Genomic DNA, 20375 nt, shown 5'->3' with positions numbered 1-20375 from the left:
CAAGCCCCACGGGGTCGGGGAGGGGAGGTTTTACAAGGGCAAAAGGGGGGGGCGGTTGCTGAGGGGGGAGGAGACGTGAAGGGGACATTATGTTTATAAACAAGAATGTCGGGCTGGGGGGGGCACGTGGTGGCGGCCTGTGCCACAGCTCTGGCTGAAGACGTGTCACTATCAGGGTGGGGAAGGGAGGGCAAAAGGACTGGTTACTTCCTTCTTTCATCTTCTGGATCTGGAAGAAAAAGGGGGAGGATGAGACTGGTGGCAGGGCGGCACAGGAGAGGAGAAGTCCCTCTCAGCTCCCTACCTGTCCCAGTCCCCCAGCACACTCACCTGGAGGCCCCCCGCCACCCCCCCACTCACCTGTGTCCCCAGCCCCCACTCCCCCCAGCCACTGCAGCCCCAGCGGCACACGGCTCAGCGGCCAGCCAGCGCGACGCAGCGCAGCCCAGCAGACAGTGGTGCCCGGGGCCGGGCAGTGCCACCCCCACAGAGTAGAGGCAGCAGCCCAGCCCCACTTGGAAGCACGGCAGTGGCGGTGGCGGCGGTGGCTCCAGGTGGAGCTGTGAGGGCACGTGACCCCGGCGCCGCCTGAGGGGGAGAGGGGGTGGGCAGAGGGGGCACAGCAGCTAGGGCACGGGCAAGAAGGGGGGGTGATACCTGTGACACGGCTCAGAGAGATGGAGGAGGGGGAAACGAGTTATCCTATGGCCAGAGAGGACAGAGAGACAGCCGTTATCGAGGGAGGGAGGTGGGCGCAGGGGACCAAGAGGGCTGAGGAGGCTTTGGGGCGCCAAGGAGACGGGCTCGGAGGAGCGGGCAAAGGCGGGGCAGGGGCTGGGTGCGCCCCTCGGCGGAGGACACAGGGCCTGCTGGGGCTCTGGGAACTCACCCACCTGACAAGGAAGTGGGGCAGGCGCCTTCACGGCCTGGAGGGAGGGGCTGTGTCAGGGGCCAGGGGCTGACAGGGCTGGGGGCGGCACGCTCTTACCCTCCAGGTAGTTCCGAGCAATGAACTTGAGGAGTTCATCGAGCCCGATGACTGGTAACGAGATCTTGAAGACCATGAGCCAATGGGGCAGGTCCAGGGCCTGCAGCTTGAAGATCATCTGGGAGGAGGCGGGAAGGGCAGTGAGAAGGAGCCCAGGAGCTGCCACTGTGCCAGCCTGACCCCGCCCTCCTCCCTCTGGCAGGGGGCGGGGGCGGGGACCCCCGCAGGGGCCCCCTGGGGGGGGGGGGGGGGGGCAGGCAGCCCCTGGCCAGAAGAAGGCTCACCGGCAGAGGGTCCACGTAGAGGATGAGGAAATGGAGGGACATGGAGAGGCAGATGGAGCCCACCAGCCAGATGTTCACCCAGGGCGGCATCCGCAGGAGGGACTGGTTCTCAGACAGGCTGCAAGGGGGCGGCCGGGCGGAGCCAGGGGTGGAGGCACAAGGGGAGAGAAGCGGTAAGCAGGGGGAGGGCGGCCTCCAGAGGGCCGCAGAGGGAGGGAGCGCGGACCCCACCTGTTGAGAGCATTGCACATCTCGATGGTAACCAGCACGGACAAGGCCATGGTCATGGGCTCGGGGGCCTCGAAGACCTCGCAATCCACACCCTCAAAGTCAGGGTTGTGCTCCGCACACTTCATGTAGTGAGTCTGCAGGAGGAGAGGGGAGAAGCCGGGGTTCCGAAAAAGCCTCCACGGCACCCTCCTGCTCCCCTCGCCTCCTCCCACCTCCCTCCGTGCTGCCCTACCAGCTGGCTGTAGGTGATGTGAGGCCCGTCCTCAGCGTATAGGAACCACCAGGCTGCTGCTCCCACCGTGGCTGCACCCACATAGCCTGTGGTGGAGAGAAGATGGGAGTTGGGGGCCCAGGGCTGGGGAGACGGGAGGAGCTGAGAGGGCCTCCTGGCCATGAACAGCAGCTGGAGGAAGAGGGCCCGCCGCAGTGGCTGCTGTGGGGAAGCTGGTGTCCCAGAGAGGGGATCAGCCCTGAGGGTCGGGAAGGGGTGTGGGGTCTCATCCTGCTCACCCCCAATTGCCATGTAGCGGAAGAAGAGCCAGCCACTGATGAGGGGCTCCTTGGGGCTCCGGGGGGGCCGGTCCATGATGTCCAGGTCGGGGGGGTTGAAGCCCAGGGCTGTGGCCGGGAGCCCGTCTGTCACCAGGTTCACCCACAGCAGCTGCACGGGGATCAGGGCCTCAGGCAGCCCCAGGGCAGCTGTCAGGAAGATGCTGCCAGAAGGAGGAGGTCACACGTCTGTCTTGCCTCCCAGGCCTGTGGTCACCCCCCACCAGCCCCGAGCTCCTCCTAGATGCCCTTCCCGGCTGCTCACCAGACCACCTCTCCCACATTGGAGGAGATGAGGTAGCGGATGAACTGCTTCATGTTGTTGTAGATGGCGCGGCCCTCCTCCACGGCAGCCACGATGGTGGAGAAGTTGTCGTCGGCCAGTACCATCTCGGAGGCCGACTTGGCCACAGCGGTGCCGGATCCCATGGCAATGCCGATCTCCGCCTTCTTCAGGGCAGGGGCGTCATTGACGCCATCACCTGTCTGTGGGGAGGGAGAGAAGGTGGGCACCAGCCCCTTCCTCGTACCCTCCTTGAGACTCTTCCATCGGGGCCCGAATCCCTCCCCTCCGTGCATCTCGCCAGGGCCCCTGCTCAGCCCCGTCCTCCCTCGGTCCCCAGCTCCCCAGGACGGTCATGTCAATAGACACCAAGCAGACCGCCCCACGCCAGTCGTCTCACCATCGCTGTGATCTCGTCGTAGGACTGCAGATACTCCACGATCTTCGACTTGTGCGAGGGCTCCACGCGGGCAAAGCAGCAGGCGCGTTTGCAGGCCTCCCGCTGCGTGGTCAGGGGCAGGTCATCAAACTCCCGGCCAGTGTAGGCTCGGTCAGCCACATCCTCGTTCTCCCCGAAGATGCCAATTCGTCGGCAGATGGCAATGGCTGTGCCCTTGTTGTCCCCAGTGATCATGATCACTCGGATGCCAGCATCACGGCACAGGAGGATAGAGTCTGTGACCTCCTTGCGGGGTGGGTCCAGCATGCCCACCACGCCAACGAATGTCAGGTCCGTCTGGGGAGACAGAGAAGAGAGCGACAGGGTCAAGGAGGAAGCCTGGGGGGAGCTGAGAGGAGAGCTGTCCCTGGGCCTGGTGTTTAAACCTCAGTGGGGCCTCAAAGCTCAGGGGTGGGAAATGTTCACATGTGTGTCTGCAGGCCTGGCGGTGCCAGGCCCATTGTAGGTGGCAGAGCGTGTCTTTCATAGAAAGAACTTGAACTGGAAGTGAGGCAGATGGTTTCTGCTTTCAGCAGGGCTGCTCACTTGATCTACATCTTGGAACAAATCTGTGTTACCTGCCAGGCCACGCTGTTCCCTCTGTAAGATGGAGTGGGCTTTGGTGCTGTTCAGAGAGCAGGTCCACTACGAGATAAAGCGCTAGTGCCAGAATGGAGGCTGATGCACGTCCTTAGAAAACCTCACTGTGGAAACACATCAGCTAAACCCGAGTGGACCTGGCTGGCTTCTGTTCTGGAGCAAGCACCTCACCTCATCTCAGATGGGTCCACGGACCACATGCCAAGTAGCCCTGGGCTGGATTATTCCTAAGGTTCTCTCAAACTCTAACGTCCTGTGATTCTAGGCCCCGTGACGAAGTAGGAAATGACAAGGGTGGCGGAAGGGGTGAGGCAGGTGACTCTGGGACAACGGGATGCTTCCGTCTGCTCACCTCGTACTCCATGAACCTGGAAGAGTCATCCAGGACCATCTCCTCTCGCTTTGGGGGGGTGTCCCGGGTGGCCAGGGCCAGGCAGCGCAGGGTGTCCCGGCCAGTGCCCCACTCCTTGATTACCGACAGAATCGTCTCCTTCACCGGCCCTGTCATGGGCACCCGAGTGGTGCCGACTCGCACGTAGTTACAGCGATCGATGACCCCCTCTGGGGCACCCTAGGAGAACAGAACAGTATTCAGAGACTACTGTTCCTTCCAGTGCACGGTGAGCGGGGCAGGGAGAAGAGAGGAGGGTTCAGGACTGGGAAGAAGTGGGGCTGAGGCGCACTCGGATTCCTGACCTTGACAAACATTTTGTTGCCCACAGCAGCCCGGGATTTTGCTGGAGAGCAATAGACAGACATGGACTTTCTGTCCCGGGAGAACTCCAGGGTGAATTCCTTCTTCATTAGCTGGCGGATCACCTGAGAGAGAGGAGACAGGGAGGGAGAGGCCGGATATGAGACCAGTGGAGAAAGAGTGATGATGCTATGCTAGAAGGGAAGAGTCCCAGACCCTTTAAAACATAGTCGAAAAGGATCTGGAGGTCAGAGCAGACCCCAAGCTGAGTCTGAGATAAAGCTAAGTCTGCTGCCTACAGCAGAAATGGAGAGAATTCCAAGGCTAGTGCTGCCACTGTCTTACTATGTTCAGGTTAAAGCACAATAGAAACAGGACGGCGTAGTGTGGCACTGCCCGATAGAACCTTCCGTGATGATGGGAATGTTTAATAATCTGGATGGTTCAATACAGTGCAATCGAACAACGGCTACTGAGCCTGGGGAATGTGATTAGTGCAGCTGAAGAACTGAGTTTCTACTTTTATGTAATCATTTAAATGTAGACAACCACCTGTGTGAGTCTACAGACGTACGTTGCTAGACAATGGAGAGCTGGTACCTGGCACGTAGTACTAAGCACTCCCTAAAAGTGAATGTGCCAAATGCATTCTAGATGTTTCTCCACAAAACAAAAATAAAAACGATAAATAAAATTAAAAATAATTTGATGTTTTTATTATCATTTGTAAATTTTTAAAATGAATCCTGTATTGATAAATACTTAGGTTGTTTGCATTATTTTTGTCATATTAAATAAAGCAGCCATGAGCATCTTGCCTATATGAAAAAAAAAGGAATGAGCGGTGTGGGGAATATAATATAATACCCCAGAGGAATTCAATAGAGACATTCAGTAAATATTAATAGCAAGAACTTGGAGTGACAGTCACAGAATTGGGCTTGTTCACCTGGACACGGGGAAGCAGAGGCATATGAGGCAGTCATATTTCCCAAATCCTAAATCAGGCATTGTGATCTGATAAAAACAAGTGTGTTTCTAGAGACAATGGGGAATAGTTGAAATTGGGGCTGTCCCAGGATGGGTCACTTGTGGTTTCTGTGTCCAGCTCTGTCCCTTTCAACTAGGGACACGACAGGAAAAGTGATCTTAAATTCTTCCAGGGATGCTGCAACCGGGCACCAGGAAGAGCAGTGTAAGTGCAGGTGCAGTAGGTCCTACCCCAAGTCAGCCTTGCCAAGGAAAGCTGCGGAGAGGCTCTCTGCCTGTGCCGGCTGGGTCCCAGCATGGGGCACAAGGCCCTGACCAGCCTGACCTGGGTGGGGGTGGGGGGCCCTGTCTCCTGAGGTTCCTTAGGTCCTGGCCTGTACAGTATGGGCTGGAGAAGGACCGTGGGAGGGAGTGCCTAGACTCACCAAGTTGCAGGCGTTGGCCCTCTCCACCTTTGAGAGGTTTCTCAGTTCAGTGTTGAATACATTCATCTTCTCCACCAGGGTGGTGAGTGCAGTCTCGGTGGCCTCGCCCACCTTCTCATAAGCACCTTTGGCCTGAGAGGGCAGAGGAGGAAGAGGAAGTAGGTGCCCTGGGCTCCCAGCCCCATGCTCCCATCTATCATGCCCACCTTCCACCTAGAACAGGAAGGGAGCAAGCCACTCTCTTCCCCTTACACCCAGGAGAGGGCTTGGTACAAGGGACCCCCTTCCCCCGAGCCCTTCCTTGCGGCCTGTCGAGGAGGCCTGGACTCTGAGGCAGCTGGAGGGGGAAGGAGGGGCGGCTTCAGGAGTGGAGAGGTTACCTCATTGAAGTCCAAGGAGGAGTCATTGCAGAGGGCACAAATGGTGGCTAGCTCTACCAGCCCATCATACTGCCCTGTCCGGACTGGCTTATCATTCTTCAAGCTGGCGGCCGGGTGGGGAGGAAGGAAGGGAAAGAGACAGGTAGAGAAGATAGGGAATGAGATGCAGAGAGAGCACAGGGAATGCAGCAAGGAGATGGCAACCAACTTGGAGATCAGGTGGGAGAGAGAATAAGGTTGGGGAAGGAACAAGAGAGAAACAGGAAGACAAAACTAGAGGGAGGCCCCAGGGAGAGAGGATATGTGTGTGTGTGTGTGTGTGTGTGTGTGTGTGTGTGTGTGTGTGTGGTGGGGAGGGGCACGAGGAACTGGGAAGACGACTTTGGGGGAACTTACACCTCTCCTTCTGGAGCGTAAGTGGAGCCAGTGATAGAGAACTTGTTCAGAAGGCAGATGTCCCCGTCCACCTTTTCGATGATGAACATCTGCAGAGGACAAGGGCATGCACACAGATGTTTAACTCTCCCCATCCCCGAGGCAGTCTGCACCGAGGGGGCCCGTGCCCCAAGTGTCCCTCTACCCGGCCATCTGCTAGGACTTACCCAACTTCCCACCATCATCCCCTGATTCGTCCTTCCCTTTTCCTCCCTTTTCCTCCCCTCTCACACCACTCCCTTGCAAATCATTCTCTAAGTTCTGTGTTCATGGCCTTAAAACAAAAGGCCATGCTGGAGGTTCTTCCAGATCAATTAGTAAAATAAGACGTGCATCACAAGGTGTGGTGGCCACCAGTCTACCTGTCAGTACATGGCCCATCTACAGCTCCAGCCTCTTGTGGCCAGATCTTCCAGTTTTGCAGGAAGAATTAGAAATTCAGGTTATTTTCCTATGATATCCCTTGACTTTTCAAATGTGGGCAATTAATTCATTTTTATGAAACATGACAGAAGACCAGTGGTCTGGCTTTGAAGCCTGTGCTTTGGAGGGATGGAGATCACACAGAGCAGAGGGGAGCAGCCCACTCTGAGCCAGAGCACGCGTGGAAGGGATGGGGCTTAAGATGTGCTCCAGGATAAAATGGTTCTGTGGCCAGGTAAGTTTGGCAAACTCGTTTAAACTGAGCGAAATCCACCCTCTCTATGGTCAGCCTTCTCCGAGGCTTTCAAATGCCAACAGGCATGTGGTACAGCCTTTCTCGGCCTGGTCTGACCACACAACCCTTGATCCTTAGGACACCAATTTCTGTTTCACAAACATGCTATTCCAGAAAACTCTGTTTAGGTCAGGGGTTCTTTGCCTGGGGTCCATGGATGACACCCCGGACCAAGGGTGTCTGTGAACTTTGATGGCGAAACAAAAATTACATCTTTTATTTTCTCTCTGACATTTAGCATTTCCATCCAATTATGAATGGGGGCAATGGACCACATTAATATTAGCAAAACCTGTGACTTGGCCACCAATATAATCACAAATACTCTCTTGTCACATTGTATTGTTGCAGGGCTCTCAAAACAGCATTTATGCTCATCACTGCTTCAGCGTTATGGCAATTGTGAGACCCACTGCTGGACTTGCTACTTAATACATTAATAAAGAAGCATACGTTTTACCAAATCACAAATCTGTGGGTTTTTTTAACATCTTTATTGGAGTATAATTGCTTTACAATGTTGTGTTAGTTTCTGCTGTATAACAAAGTGAATCAGCTATACGTACAAATCTGTTTTTAAAATATTTTGACTACTGTATTTCAATCATTGGCTTCCTCTGTAATCCAATGTATTTTTTTTAATAGAGACACTCAATTTATTTATTTTTTAAATGCGTAGTTTTTTAAAATTTATTTATTTTATTATCTATTTTTTTTTTTTTTGGTTGCGTTGGGTCTTCATTGCTGCGCTCGGGCTTCTCTCTAGTTGCGGAGAGCGGGGTCTACCCTTCATTGTGGTGCGTGGGCTTCTCATTGCAGTGGCTTCTCTTGTTGAGGAGCACGGGCTCTGGGGCGTGGGCTTCAGTAGTTGCGGCACGTGTGCTCAGTAGTTGTGGTTCGTGGGCTGTAGAGTGCAGACTCAGTAGTTGTGGCGCACTGGCTTAGCTGCTCAGCGGCATGTGGGATCTTCCCGGACCAGGGCTTGAACCCATGTCCCCTGCATTGGCAGGCGGATTCTTAACCACTGCGCCACCAGGGAAGCCCAGTCCAAAGTATTTTATTTAATTTATGTTTTTGGCCGCGCTGTGTGGCTAGCAGGATCTTAGTTCCCTGACCAGGGATCAAACCCGGGCTCACTGCAGTGAAAGCACCAAGTCCTAACCACTGGACCACCAGGGAATTCCCAATCCGATGTATTTTAGAAACAGAATCCTGTGCGTTTTATTTTATACATTGAAAATATTAAATGTAGAGATCCAGACTGCCAAAGAGTCCAAGGCGGGACTTCCCTGGTGGCGCAGTGGTTAAGAATCTGCCTGCCAATGCAGGGAACATGGATTACCGCCCTGGCCTGGGAAGATCCCACATACCGCAGAGCAACTAAGCCCATGCGCCACAACTACTGAGCCTGCGCTCTAGAGCCCACGAGCCACAACTACTGAGCCTGCGTGCCACAACTACTGAAGCCCGTGAGCCGAGAGCCCATGCTCCGCAACAAGAGAAGCCACTGCAACGAGAAGCCCACGCACCGCAAGGAAGAGTAGCCCCTGCTCACCTCAACTAGAGAAAGCCCACGCGCAGCAATGAAGACCCAATGCAACCAAAAATAAATAAACAAATAAATAAATTTATATATATATAAAAAAGAGTCCAAGGCACGGAAAAGATCAAGGGCCCTGGTTCAGGAAATGCTGTTCAAGATTCGTGTGGCTGGGCTCCCCGGGCCCTGTCATGGATGACCACTCTGGAGGGTACCCTGGTGCACAGGCAGGCACTCTAGGGCCAGACAGACTTGGGTTTGAAACTCAATTCTGCTCCTTATTAACTGTGCACTGAATCTCCTAGAGCCTCAGTTCCCTCTTTGGGAAAACTGGGTAAACAAGACCTTCCCCTGAAGGGCTGCTCTGGGGGATTAGAGATAACACAGGGCAGCACCTAGCACACGGACGGAGGCTGCAGGGAGCTGCCTGCCTGGGCCAGGGGGGCTTCTCTGCTCCCTCTCCTAGCTGGCAGGATGGCACTCTCTGTGCCATCTAAGCATTTCTTTCTCGGGCCAAAATGAAAAGCTACCCATGATGAAGGGGTAACCACAACTTTGGAGGGCTCGTTTCACCTCCCATCTAAGTGGGAGTTGCCACCCTTCCCTGACCTTGCAGACAGACATCTGGTTCGTGGTGAGGGTGCCTGTCTTGTCGGAACAGATGACAGAGGTGCAGCCCAGCGTCTCCACGGAGGGCAAGCTCCTCACAATTGCGTTCTTCTTTGCCATCCGGCGGGTGCCCAGGGCCAGGCAGGTGGTGATGACTGCAGGAAGGCCTGTGGCGAGGAAGGAGAGGGGGTGAGGGAACGACACTGGGGGAGGGAGGGAGAGGCCTAGTGGGGTAGGCTGAAGAGCAGCTCCCAAAGGTATCGGTCCCAATCCCTGGAACGCATAACTGTTACCTTATTTGGGTAAAGGATCTCTGCAGATGAGATCAGCGAATGGGAGGAAAGAGAGAGGTGGCCCTACCTTCTGGGATTGCAGCCACAGCGAGGGCCACGGCAATCTTAAAGTAGTAGATGGCACCACGGATCCAGGAGCCCCCGTGGATGGGATCGTTGAAGTGGCCAATATTGATGAGCCACACGGCCACGCAGATGAGGGAGATGACCTTGGAGAGCTGCTCCCCAAACTCATCCAGCTTCTGCTGCAGAGGGGTCTTGTCCTGCTCCGTCGCGGCCATTTGGTCACGGATCTTCCCAATCTCAGTGTTCACACCGGTAGAGGCCACGATGCCTATGGCCTTACCGGCTGCAATGTTGGTGCCCTTGGAGGGGGAAGAAGAGGCAGGGAGTCAGGTGACGCCCCTCGTGCCGCATCCCCTCAGCTGTGGGTCTCATCTCTTCCCACACCGCCATGTCTCTCCCAGACCAGGGCCCCCAGCTTGAGCGCATGACAGCTGGCCCTGGAAGCCTCACCGAGAAGAGCATGTTCTTCTTATCCTGGTTGACAGCTCGGGGGTCGGGAACAGGTTCTGTGTGCTTGATGACAGAGACAGACTCGCCTGTGGAGAAGGGGCAGAGGGGTTTTCAGATGACATCATGTCGTTCTCCCATACTTCCCCCCGCAACTCTCTGCTTGGCGGGACAGGGCCTGGTAAGGACCAAGCAACAATCCTGGAGGAAGTCTGGACTCTGGAGGAAGGCCCTGGAGGCAGATGGGAAACCCACTGCACTTAGAGTGAAAAGACCTTGACCCCACTCCCAGCCTGACCACTCACAAGCAGCATGGCTTTGGATCACTTAGCCTTGGTTTGCTCTTCTGTAAAATGGGGACAAGGATGTGTACACTTCAGAGCAAGGTCTTGGTGAAAGTCAAACAAGCTGACGTATGTGGAAGTGCGCAGTCAACTGGAAAGCACGTTCCTGGGAGGGAGAGGCCCCCACCCTTGGGACCTTGCCTCCTTCACCTGAATGGCAGGAGCTCAGGCAATCACCCTGGGCCAGCCCACCCTGCCTCCTTGGACCATGGAGCATGCGCACTGGTTCTTCACCTTCTCTCTCCCAGGACAAAAGGAGAAGCAGCTGAGGTTTTAAGTGTATCTGAACCCTGCATCCTATCCCAGAATCTCTGCTTCCTCAGTTGGGGGCTTCTGAGGAGGCAGGATAGTTCTCTGGGTGAGCGTGTCCGTATGTCCGTGTGGAAGGGACGGGTTGATGGCCATCTGGAAATGGGGACAAACATCCCGCCATTTCCCATGACCCCTCGTGTTCCAGACTTAGGCAGTGGGCAAAGCTGAGCAGGGTTGATGTCGCTGCCACTACGGGGCCAGGAGGGGGCCCTACTCCTGAGGGCCCCCTTTCATCCCTGTCTGTCCACTCAGCTCTTCCCTCATCAAATCCTCATCACCCTCCCCTTTGATGCTTCCCCTGACCCTGGCCAGCAGACCTGTCAGGATGGACTGGTCGACCCGGAGGGTGGTGGACTTGATGGTGAGGATTCGGATATCTGCAGGGACTTTGTCCCCCACTGTGGAGAGACGAGAGGAGAGTGAAGTCAGCTGAGATGGGAGTTTTCTTTCTTCCTAAGAAAAACCCAGTCTTTGATGATCTCACCTCATCCTTCAGGTCTCAGGGAGGTCACCCGGGTTGTGCTCCTGTCACCCAAGCAAGCATCCCCCTCTAACACTCACTCCAATTGTCCCCCCTGCTGAATGTTTTTCTCCCTACCAGGCTGTGAGCCTGGCGAGGGGAGGTCTGGGCACACAGTATGTGCTCAATAAATGTACCCTGAATGACACAGGGAAAATCAGGGCCAATCCTGTCATCTAACGAGAAACTAAAACTGAGGCCGAGAGAGAGCAAAACAGAGAGGGAAACACGAGGGAGAAAGGTGAGGAGGGACAGGCAAGGAAAGAACTAGAGAAAACAGGGTAAGTCTCACAGACCTGCGTCCGTGGCGGAGAACAAAGTGGAACAGCCGGAGAAGGCAGCAAGAAACAGGAGGAAAATATGGGAATTGAGAAAATCAATGTCAACCCAGACAAAAGGTGGAGTGAGAAGCAGGAGAGAGAAGTGTGAGAAGGACAGATGCAGGCGGAGAAGGCGGAGCAGCGGAGGCAGAGGGTGCAGGCCTGGCAGGTCCACACGGCGTGGATGGGACGCACATCAGAAGCCTGCCGGGCCCTGGTCTGAGTATCTGGGGAAGGCAGGAAGCCACGGTGAGCGATCTGGGGAGACGGCAGCAGAGAAGGGGAGTCTGCAGGAAACAAGGCTCTGGGGGGGGGGGGGGGGGGGGGGGGGGGAAGCCATACACAGCAGAGAGCTGAGAAAACAGGGAGGGGGAGGGCAAGGGATGTGCACAGAAGGAGGGGGTCCACAAAGGAAACTTGCTGGGGAACACGGCAGATGCCCCACCAGACATCGAGGCCTCCAAGGAAGACAACTGCCTCCCAGCCTCATCCCGCCTGGTCCCAAGGATGGTCCTGGGGGTGGGGTTTGACTGCTTTCCTTTCCCCGTCCCCAAGGTTCCTCCTCCGGTGCCAGAGGAAACTGATGGAGGAGGGAGGAGGTCGGCAATGGAGTTGGGCGGGACACCCTGTCACCCAAACTGAAGCGATATTTATAGACATTCATGGCGCTGACTCCAAACTGTCACCGTGGCAGGACGGCCCTGTGATGAGGCACCGGAGTCTTCAGCCCACCCGCCCTCCCTGTCACCAAGCTTCCCAGGGTGGGGACTTGGGTATCTGGTGGAGGGAAGTAGGCCTAGAAAGACACATCTTCCTATGCCAGGGGCCTGGAGCCGTGGGAAGGCCTGCACAGGGCAAATATAAAAACCGCTGAAGGGGGCAGAATTCCAGTAATCTTAGCCTCCCGGCCCCCACCCCTCCCTGGTCAGGCATTAAGTGTCCCTCACCGGAGAGGCGGGGCCCTCCTTGAGCTCCCCTCCTCCCAGTCCCGTGCTCTCTGCTGGGGCCTGAGTTTCCCTTACATGGTCGGGGGCTTGAGCCTCCGGCCCCCCTCCTCCCTTCTACCCTTGCTCCTTCCCCTTTGAGAAGCCTCAAGGGTACCGAGAGGTCAAGATTTAAAGCTGACCAAGCTTGGGGGTGGGTGGAAGGAGAGGGAAGCCAGGCCTCAGGAGGGGGGTGGAGACAGGGCCATTGGCAGGGACTGGGTTCCACCTGTTACTTGCAAGTGCTGGGTGAGAGGAGGGGGAGCAGGGGTCTGCCTGCAGCGTCAGGGACAGGACTGGCTGTTCCTGCTGAGACTCTGATGGAGAGGGGGTGCTGTGGCCGCAGTGCCCTGGGATGACCTCCTGAGGAGTCTGGGAAGGAGAAGCAGAGACTCCACCACCCTGGCTACCTCCTGGACAGTGGGGATCAGGGCCCGACCAGCCCCCAACATGCACATCTTCTTGGCCTCGAACCCATCCTGGACCACTCGTCCCCATCACTCACCAGCCACCTCCACGATGTCTCCGGGGACAATGTCCCGAGCCTTGATCCTTTGCACTGACTTGCGGTCAGCCCGGTAGACCTTCCCCATCTCCGGTTCATATTCCTTCAGAGCCTCAATGGCATTCTCTGCATTCCTTTCCTGGGGGGACAGGGTTGAGGAGGGGAGGGTCAGCAGAGGGAGGAAGGTTGTGGAGTGACAGAGGACTGGTCAGGGAGGATGGGGAGGTGTAGGGATGCAGGAGCAGGGGCCAGAGTCTCGGGGGAAGTAGGGGCATCACAGAGAAGGAGGCAGGTTATGCAGTCCTGGCTCCTGGCCCAGGGGAGCAGACAAACCCCACATGACGGTTAAGGAAACCATCACCCACAGCTGAGAACAGGTAAGGGGGTTTCGGGGAGAGAAGGAAGGAGAAACAAAGAAAACCAGAAAGCAGGGGACAGGAGAAGCAGAGGATGGTATAAGGTAAGAGAAAGAAGGACATCAAACTAGCATTTCCTGAGATCCTCCTTTATGCCAGACACAGGGCTGGGCACTTTCACACTCATCATCTTGTTAAATTTCACCACAACTCTGAGGGATAGGATTATGAGCCCCATTTTATGGATGAGGAAACTGAGACTCAGAGAGATGAAGGAAACTGCCCAGGGTTGTACAACCAGCAAGTGACAGTGGGAACACCAGTCTCCTGCCTCTTTCCAACATTCTGGTCCTTTTGCCCAATTCAGAACAAGGCAAGCCCAGGGTAAGTGATGGAGGAGAAGGAGACAGGGAGGGAGGCTGGCCTCACGTCCAGTGTCAGGATGTGAGGGAACGAGGCGGGGTCAAAGCTAACCTGCCAAACCCCCACGATGGCATTGGCAATGAGGATCAAGAGGATGACAAAGGGTTCAACAAAGGCGGTGATGGTCTCTTCGCCTTCCTCGAACCAGGCCAGCACCTGGGGAGCAAGGGAAGGGAGAATAACAGGTTCTAAAGCCCCTCACGTGAGGAAGGAGAGGAAATGGAGGTGAGAACATGTGCAGGAGCAAACGGGGCAGGGCACCACGGGGGCACTGCAGCCCCACATCCCTTTAAGGGTCTACGTGCTCCACAGCTCGAACTCACGTAAGCGTGGCCACTACTGTTATTCAGCGGGTGCAGGCCGGCACAGACATGCGCAGCTAGGGGATTAACTGGGAATGCTTTCAGGTTTCCCTGACCAAGTTACTGGCTTGTAAACGAAGCTCAGGGGACACCCAGGCCAACTACCCCCGCAGCCACATCCATCCCCCGGGAGCCAAAACTCAGTAGGAAAAACCCTGTGGTCCTCGCAGGCGCCCGGCCCACGCACGGCCCTCCCCCAACAGCCCAAGGCAGGGGAGCTCCAATTTCATGAGGGAGCAGAAGTGGGGGATAGTGTTACGGGGCCTCCTGTGCACACCCCACCCCAGCTGTTGCCTCTGCCAGGCAACAGCCTCAGGCAAATGTCAAGGAGCAAATCTGAGGAGGGAGAAGTGAGGCCCTGCCAGCTACACTCAGGGGCCCAGGGGCCTCCACTAAAGACACCAGGGGACAGGGAGACTTCTTTGCCTCCAGAGTCTTGTCTTCCAGGACCATTAAGATGTTAAGGAAGAAACTCCAAAACGCAGGCCGGCCTGCTAGGATGGTGGGTGCGGAGGGGAGCTCCAGGGCAGGAGGGGTGGCAGGGCCTTGAGACCCGGCGTGGGGCAGCCCTGAGGCTGTGAGGAGGAAGGGGAGGGTCAGGCCAGGTAGGTGACGAGGGGGATCCTGGGAGTTCTAGCCCTGATGGGGTGAGTAGGGAGGTGAGGCCCAGAGACAGGAGAGGCTCTGGTTCTTTGGAGTCACCCTCGCACCAGCAGCTCTTTCCCGCCTCTACGAGGGGAGTCTCTGCCTCGACCAATCAGTGTCAGGAGGGCGGGGCAGGGGCGCCAGGATGCCGCGGGATTGGTGGAGCAGTGCATGTGCCCCCGGGGCATGCTGGGAGCAGCGGTGGCCTGGGAACAGCAGCAGCGTTGGAGCCGCGGAGCCCAGCGCTTCGCGGGGGTAACCCGAGCCCTCGGAGCCCTTGAAGCTCCGGGGGCGGCTTAACTTCAGTGTTTTGGCTGAGAACACCCTTAAAGCTTAAAATAAAACCTGCCTGCGGGGTGTGGGGGAGGACAGAGGAGTATACAAATCAGCGTCACCCCACCTCCCTCATTTCTGGTCTGTAGGAAAGGATGCTGAATGCTTGGTCTACAGGAGCCGATGATTTGGAGCTGCCCGCCAGCAGACTCTCCAGATCCCCCAACCCACGCTCCCAGCCTGCCCCCAGATGCCCTCCCACACTTACAAAGGAAATGCAGGCGGCCAGGAGAAGGATCCGCACCAGGAGGTCTTCAAACTGCTCTACCACCAACTCCCACAGGGACTTCCCTGAGGGAAGAGGCAAGGGGAGGGGGCCCCCGGGGTTAAGGTCTAACGGATGAACGGCTGGGACTCCAGGTGCCGGCAGGCCATTTGGTACTGAGAAAAGGGCTGAGAGGAGCTGGCCCGGAGTCCAGAAACAGGCTCCTTAAAGTGGTGGGCAGTTGTTCAAGGACTGGATGCCTCAAGGAGAAAGTGCCTGGAAACTTCTGACCCCAGCCAGACTCTAACCTTTGGGGAGGAACGATTGCCCCAGGTGTTGGAAGGAAAGGGCAGGGAGAAGGGAGTGGGGCACAGAGGGGAGGAGGTGTCATTTATGAGAGCTCAGGGCTTCCAGTAACTTACCTTCCTCGGCAGGGAGCTCTGCCCAGGGAAAAAGAAGAAAAGGACATATTCATTTGGAGTTCAGTCTAATGCCGCCCACACCCAGGACTTTGTGGCTAAGGTAAGAGAATCAGGCCACCAAAAGTTTTTTATCCCATAAAACTTCCCAAAAATCAGGGTCTCAGGGACCCTGTTTTCTTAGTATCCTCCCCTCCGTTGCAGTCATTGGACCATGTCCTGCCTCTTCCCTAAGATACCCTGGAGGGAGAGGCTCCAGTGTGTTTGAGTGTGAGTCTGTGTGTGTGTGTGTGTGTGTGTGTCCATCAAGGGACACTTACCATTGTGGCCGTATTTCTCCAGATGCCGCTTAACTTGGTCCGGGGTAAGGCCTGTAGTTTCGCTCACCCCAAAATAGGCCAAACACTCTTCTGTGGTCTTGGAGTGTGCAGCCTCCATTGTGCTCCCTTCCTGGGGGCCAGGGGGCGGTGTGTTCCTTCTGGGGGGTTCTCACACGTCAGGGGCCTTCTTCAGTGTGTCCACCTGCCTGTTTGTCTGGGTTTCTTCCTTTTTCTCTTCTGCCCCCCCCAAGTTATTCTTCCCTCCACGAAGCTCTGAGCCCCGTTCCACTTGCAGCAGCCAGCCACCCGCCCCAGCCCCCAGCTGGTCCTTATGAGGGAGTGGGGGGGGCCAGGCTCCCCCCTCCCCCAGATCAGGGATTGGCTGGCTGAGACTCTAGCAGGAGGGGTCAGAAGAGAGAGATATTTCTGCTGACAGAGGGGGAACAGTGGGGCTGCAGCCTGAGATGTCACTCATGAGGGAAGCTAAGGTGGCCCCAGCCCCAGGGAAGGGGGGGCAGAGAGAGACTTCACTTTCTGTCTTCTGCTACTGAGCCCTCCCCCAACTGCCTCGACTTCTTCAGCTGCACTGAATTTCCTGTTCCAACCTCACCCCTTCCAGTTCTTCCCTTAAACCCACTTCTCCTCTCAGGCCTTCACCGTTCCCTTTCCTCGTGTCCCCTTCCCATCTCATCTCCCTGAACCTGCCTGTTTCTACTGCCCCAGTCTCCTCCTTTCTCACTTACCTTGTTGAAAGGGCAGCAGAGATACTCCAACCCTCAGGGGATTGAAAAGGGGGAGAACATCCCTTGGGGGCGAGAGGAAGTGGCTCTAGAGGGACAAGGGGAAGTAGGGAGGGGAGAGGGTCAAGGGGACAGGGCAGAAGATGGTAACCCTACCCTAGGGAGGGGATGCCGCAGCCATCAACAAGGGATTTAGTGTCCAGGCCCTGGTGAGCAAAGCCAGGACTGCCTGTCTCTCCCCTACCCACCCCTCCCCATCACTCTAACTCAGCCACTGGGAACAGAGCCTTCAGGGCCTCGCATCCCTGACAGGGAATCCCCTCCACCAAGAAAATGGGATACCCAGGCAGCCAGGTAACCCAAGAGCCTACAGAATGTGCTGATGGCAGGGGGAGAGGGATCAATGTTTCAGAATGGGGGCAGGGGTCACCCCAAGTCATGGAATAAGGGTCACCTCATCCCACACTGTGCTCTCTTTAACCCACGGGGTTTACATGGCAGACCCCACGTGGCGTGTGGTTGCACTCCGCCCTGGCCCTGAAGTAGCTGTCCTCAAAGGGAGTGAAGATCAGAGCTGTGTGCTCAGGCATACCCTGGGCACATACCCTGTCGGCAAAGGGCTGAGGGAAGGGACGTTAAGGGAAGGGGCTCGGGGAAGCCGGATAGAGCAGAGGCTCTGGACCAAAGGAATGGACGGCGGGCAGATTGATGGGGACAGGTCTAGGGGAAATAAGGACAGTCATAGCTGGGGGAATAGAGACAGGGCTGCCAGGGTCAGAGGGAAGTCTGAGGAGCAGTGGGGAAAAGGGACAGCAGGGAGCTGGCACGCGGCAGCCAGGTGGGTGGGGGCCCAGGGCTGGGTGCAAAGCCACAAGCTGTCGCTGAGCGGCTGGCCTCAGTATCAGCTTCCTCAGAGAAGCAGCTGCTCTGAACACCCCACCCCCATCCCTGCTCTGGGATAGGGGCGTCTCTTGGTTACTACCAGCTGCGGGAGGAACAGACAAGAGGGTAGCATGGGGTGTAGGCAGGGGAAGAAAGAAGGGCAGAGAGGAGAAAGGCTGAATGAGAGAATGGTGAGAGGTCAGTGAGGGGAAGCAGGCTTATGGCCTTGGCCTCAAGTCCTTCCTCCATCTAGGCCTCAGTTTCCTGAAATGAACAGTGAGGGGTATAGGCCACTGAAAGCGTTCTCAAGGTCGCTTCGCTGTCTGGCACTCAAGTTCCTAAGCAGACAATGGCACAGGAGACAGCGGGGCAAAGGAAAGGGAAGCCCCACTTTTGAGGGGTGGGTAGGCCAGCAGGGATGGATGGCACTGAAGGATTTAGTCCCCCATACCCATCCTTTCCTCTGCCTGGACCTGGGGGAGGGCAGCCTCTCGGGTGAGTTGAGGACACGGTGCTCCTTCCCTCTCCCTTTTCATGGGTCCAACAAACCCCTCCCTGAAGCAGAATCCTGCTGCGATGTGCGGGTGTGAGGGCTCAGACCATGGCGTGAGGTGTTGGGGGTCACACCCTCCACCTGGCCCAGCACCCACCTTCTCAGGCCAGAGTCAGGCTCAGCATCTAGCCAAGCCTTTTGGTGCCGGCTGGCTTCTCCCCGCCACCACCTAGAGGAGTGCCAGGGGCACTGTCTTAAAGGAGCAGGAGTGCCCAACACGGAGAAGGGGGAGAAGACTGGACAGATCTCGTCTTCAAGGGACTGGAGAGCATGAGGCCGAGGAAAGGAGGCAGGCTTTACAGGGCACTGCTGCCAACAGGGCCCTGTAAGGTTATTCATCTCTGCCTCCCCCAGCTTCCCAGAGGGGAAGCGAGCCAGAGAGGGAAAGCCACCAGCCGAGAGCTGCCAGGGATCACCGTCAGGGAGGCTGGGCGTGAACCGGGACGCAGGCGCGTGCTGTCTTGGAGCCCTCACCTAGGGTCTCCAGGCCCAGAGGTGCAAGGTCTTCATCCCTTCCTGAGCACTGAAGCCGAGAATGGGAGAGGCGTAGTTCTGAAGGACACAGAGACAGAGCCTGCTCAATCCCCGACCAGTTCCGAACTTCAGCTGAACCATCCATAGACGGGCTTAGAGGGAAAGTGTCTTAGGCTCCTCCAGCCAAGACATGCAAATCTTGGGGGTTCAGGCGGGGGCGGTGAGGAGGCTCTTGTGCCCTCCCCCCCCCCCCCCGCACATCTTCAGAAGGCAAGTCCCTGAGGGCTGGCAGGATTTAGGGGGAGGGGGAGCCTCGCAGCACCAGTTGCTGCTAGATTAGGAGAGGATCAGGTCCTGCTTACCCTGGGGCGCCACAGCCTTCACTCGCCATCTCACTTTGAGAACACAGCATCCAGGTCCACGAACCATCCCCCTCCCTCTGCAAGGCCAATCCTATCCCCAGTCTCCTGAGGCCAAGGTTTGGGGTAGCCCCAGGGATTAGACAAAACCAGGAGAGACAGCAGGCTTCCCCCATCTAGCCCCCAGGATGGGTGGCCTGTGAGCCCAGCTGTCTCCTGTCCATCTCCCAATAGGACGCAAGGCCCAGAATAGCAAGGTCATACGCGCGGTCATAGGGCCTCCTGGAGGTGGGGGCAGAGGCTGAGGGGCGTGGAAGTGTAGACTCCACACTGCCCGGGAAGGAAAGTGAGGCAGAATGGTTAAGAGGCGGAGCTGGATGGAGGTGGGGAAGGGAGAGGGCCAACAAGACAGGTGGAATTCTTCAGAACCCGGCCCCTCCTTGTTGGCACCCACAGAGCTGGGAAGCCCAGGGGTGCCCTCGGTTGGAGGAGGGCACAGCCGCAATTCAGTCCAGAGAGGAGAGCCTGGGTTTAATGGTGGGGGAGGGGGCGCAGGGATGAGGAGATGTTGCAAACTCAAATGCTCACAGGCCTAGCTAGGCACATCATGTGAGTGAAGTGGGCTGGTGGGGATGGAGCAGATGTGGAAGGTGGATACCACGTGAGGCTGGATCTTCTAATTTTCAAGAGAAACCAGTAATCTGAACTTTTATGTGAAATTCCAATGGAAACATTGTCCAGGCCAAGCAAATCATGTCAGCAGCTCCAACCTAGATGAAACAGTTTCATCCAACCTAGATGAAACTTCCCATTTTACAGATAAGGGTATTGAGGCCTGGAGAGGCTACACCTTGCCCAGGCCACACAGCAAATGAGAAGCAAAGGCAGGAGTGGAAGCCAGCACTCTTTATCAACTATCTGGCAGCTTCCCAGCTTGGCTCTGAGAAGGGGGGCAGTCAGCCTGCCCTTGGGTCCCTCTGGCTGCCACATTAAATCTCTCCCAACACAGCCACTGTGCCCCCAGCCCAGCCCCCCTACAATCTCTCTCGGCCTGCTTTCTCCCGAGGGTAGGAAGCCTTAACTTCTTAACTGAGGAATTCAGAGCAGGAAGGCTCCTTGGAGGTCATCAATCCTGCCGTTCACTGTCCTGTCCCATTAAGAGAACCTGGCTGGAGACCCCGAGAAGCACCGTTTGTCTCTGCACTTACCGCTCAAGAAACAGGACAGCCACCCGAGGAGTGATGGGCCGAAAGCACAGGTCTGGAGAGCAACAGGGACTCAACCTGACCCAGCCCTCCAGTCTCTCAGCTCTGGTGCTCGCAACACTGAGTGGGCTGCCTTCCTGACCC

At 56.7% G+C, this 20375-nt stretch overlaps 1 protein-coding gene across 2 annotated transcripts; it reads right to left on the bottom strand.

The window, feature by feature from the left end:
* Positions 1-117: 117 nt before the first annotated feature.
* Positions 118-20317, bottom strand: ATP2A1 (ATPase sarcoplasmic/endoplasmic reticulum Ca2+ transporting 1). 2 transcript variants are annotated; one of them, XM_027126515.1, is made up of 22 exons: positions 16019-20317; positions 15702-15719; positions 15283-15365; positions 13786-13890; positions 12956-13094; positions 10945-11025; positions 9975-10060; positions 9526-9823; positions 9166-9332; positions 6260-6348; positions 5864-5966; positions 5484-5615; positions 4071-4193; positions 3727-3945; positions 2736-3071; positions 2318-2538; positions 2014-2216; positions 1736-1821; positions 1504-1637; positions 1273-1390; positions 989-1106; positions 118-229 (listed from the first exon to the last, which is right to left on the bottom strand). In XM_027126515.1, the coding sequence occupies exons 1-22, from the start codon at positions 16134-16136 to the stop codon at positions 204-206; spliced, it is 3003 nt and encodes a 1000-aa protein (XP_026982316.1). In that variant the 5' UTR covers positions 16137-20317; the 3' UTR covers positions 118-203. The 2 variants fall into 2 exon arrangements, with proteins under 2 accessions (XP_026982316.1, XP_026982315.1); XM_027126514.1 differs by having other exon boundaries at positions 170-1106; positions 16019-16180.
* Positions 20318-20375: the final 58 nt, after the last annotated feature.

Source organism: Aethalodelphis obliquidens, unplaced genomic scaffold (genome assembly GCF_003676395.1).
Source record: "Aethalodelphis obliquidens isolate GAN/ISIS:26980383/991018 unplaced genomic scaffold, ASM367639v1 scaffold30, whole genome shotgun sequence".
NCBI lineage: Eukaryota > Metazoa > Chordata > Mammalia > Artiodactyla > Delphinidae > Aethalodelphis > Aethalodelphis obliquidens.
This window is presented reverse-complemented; position numbering and strand designations above follow the sequence as displayed.

What these genes read in the sequence shown, in the direction of transcription:
- ATP2A1 (XM_027126514.1), bottom strand. Translation starts at nt 16,136, where the DNA reads ATGGAGGCTGCACACTCCAAGACCACAGAAGAGTGTTTGGCCTATTTT. An exon ending in CGACCAGTCCATCCTGACAG is followed by an intron (nt 10,061 to 10,944) that starts GTCTGCTGGCCA and finishes CCTTCTCCACAG; the next exon opens with GCGAGTCTGTCTCTGTCATC. An exon ending in CCAGGTTCATGGAGTACGAG is followed by an intron (nt 3,072 to 3,726) that starts GTGAGCAGACGG and finishes CTGTCTCCCCAG; the next exon opens with ACGGACCTGACATTCGTTGG.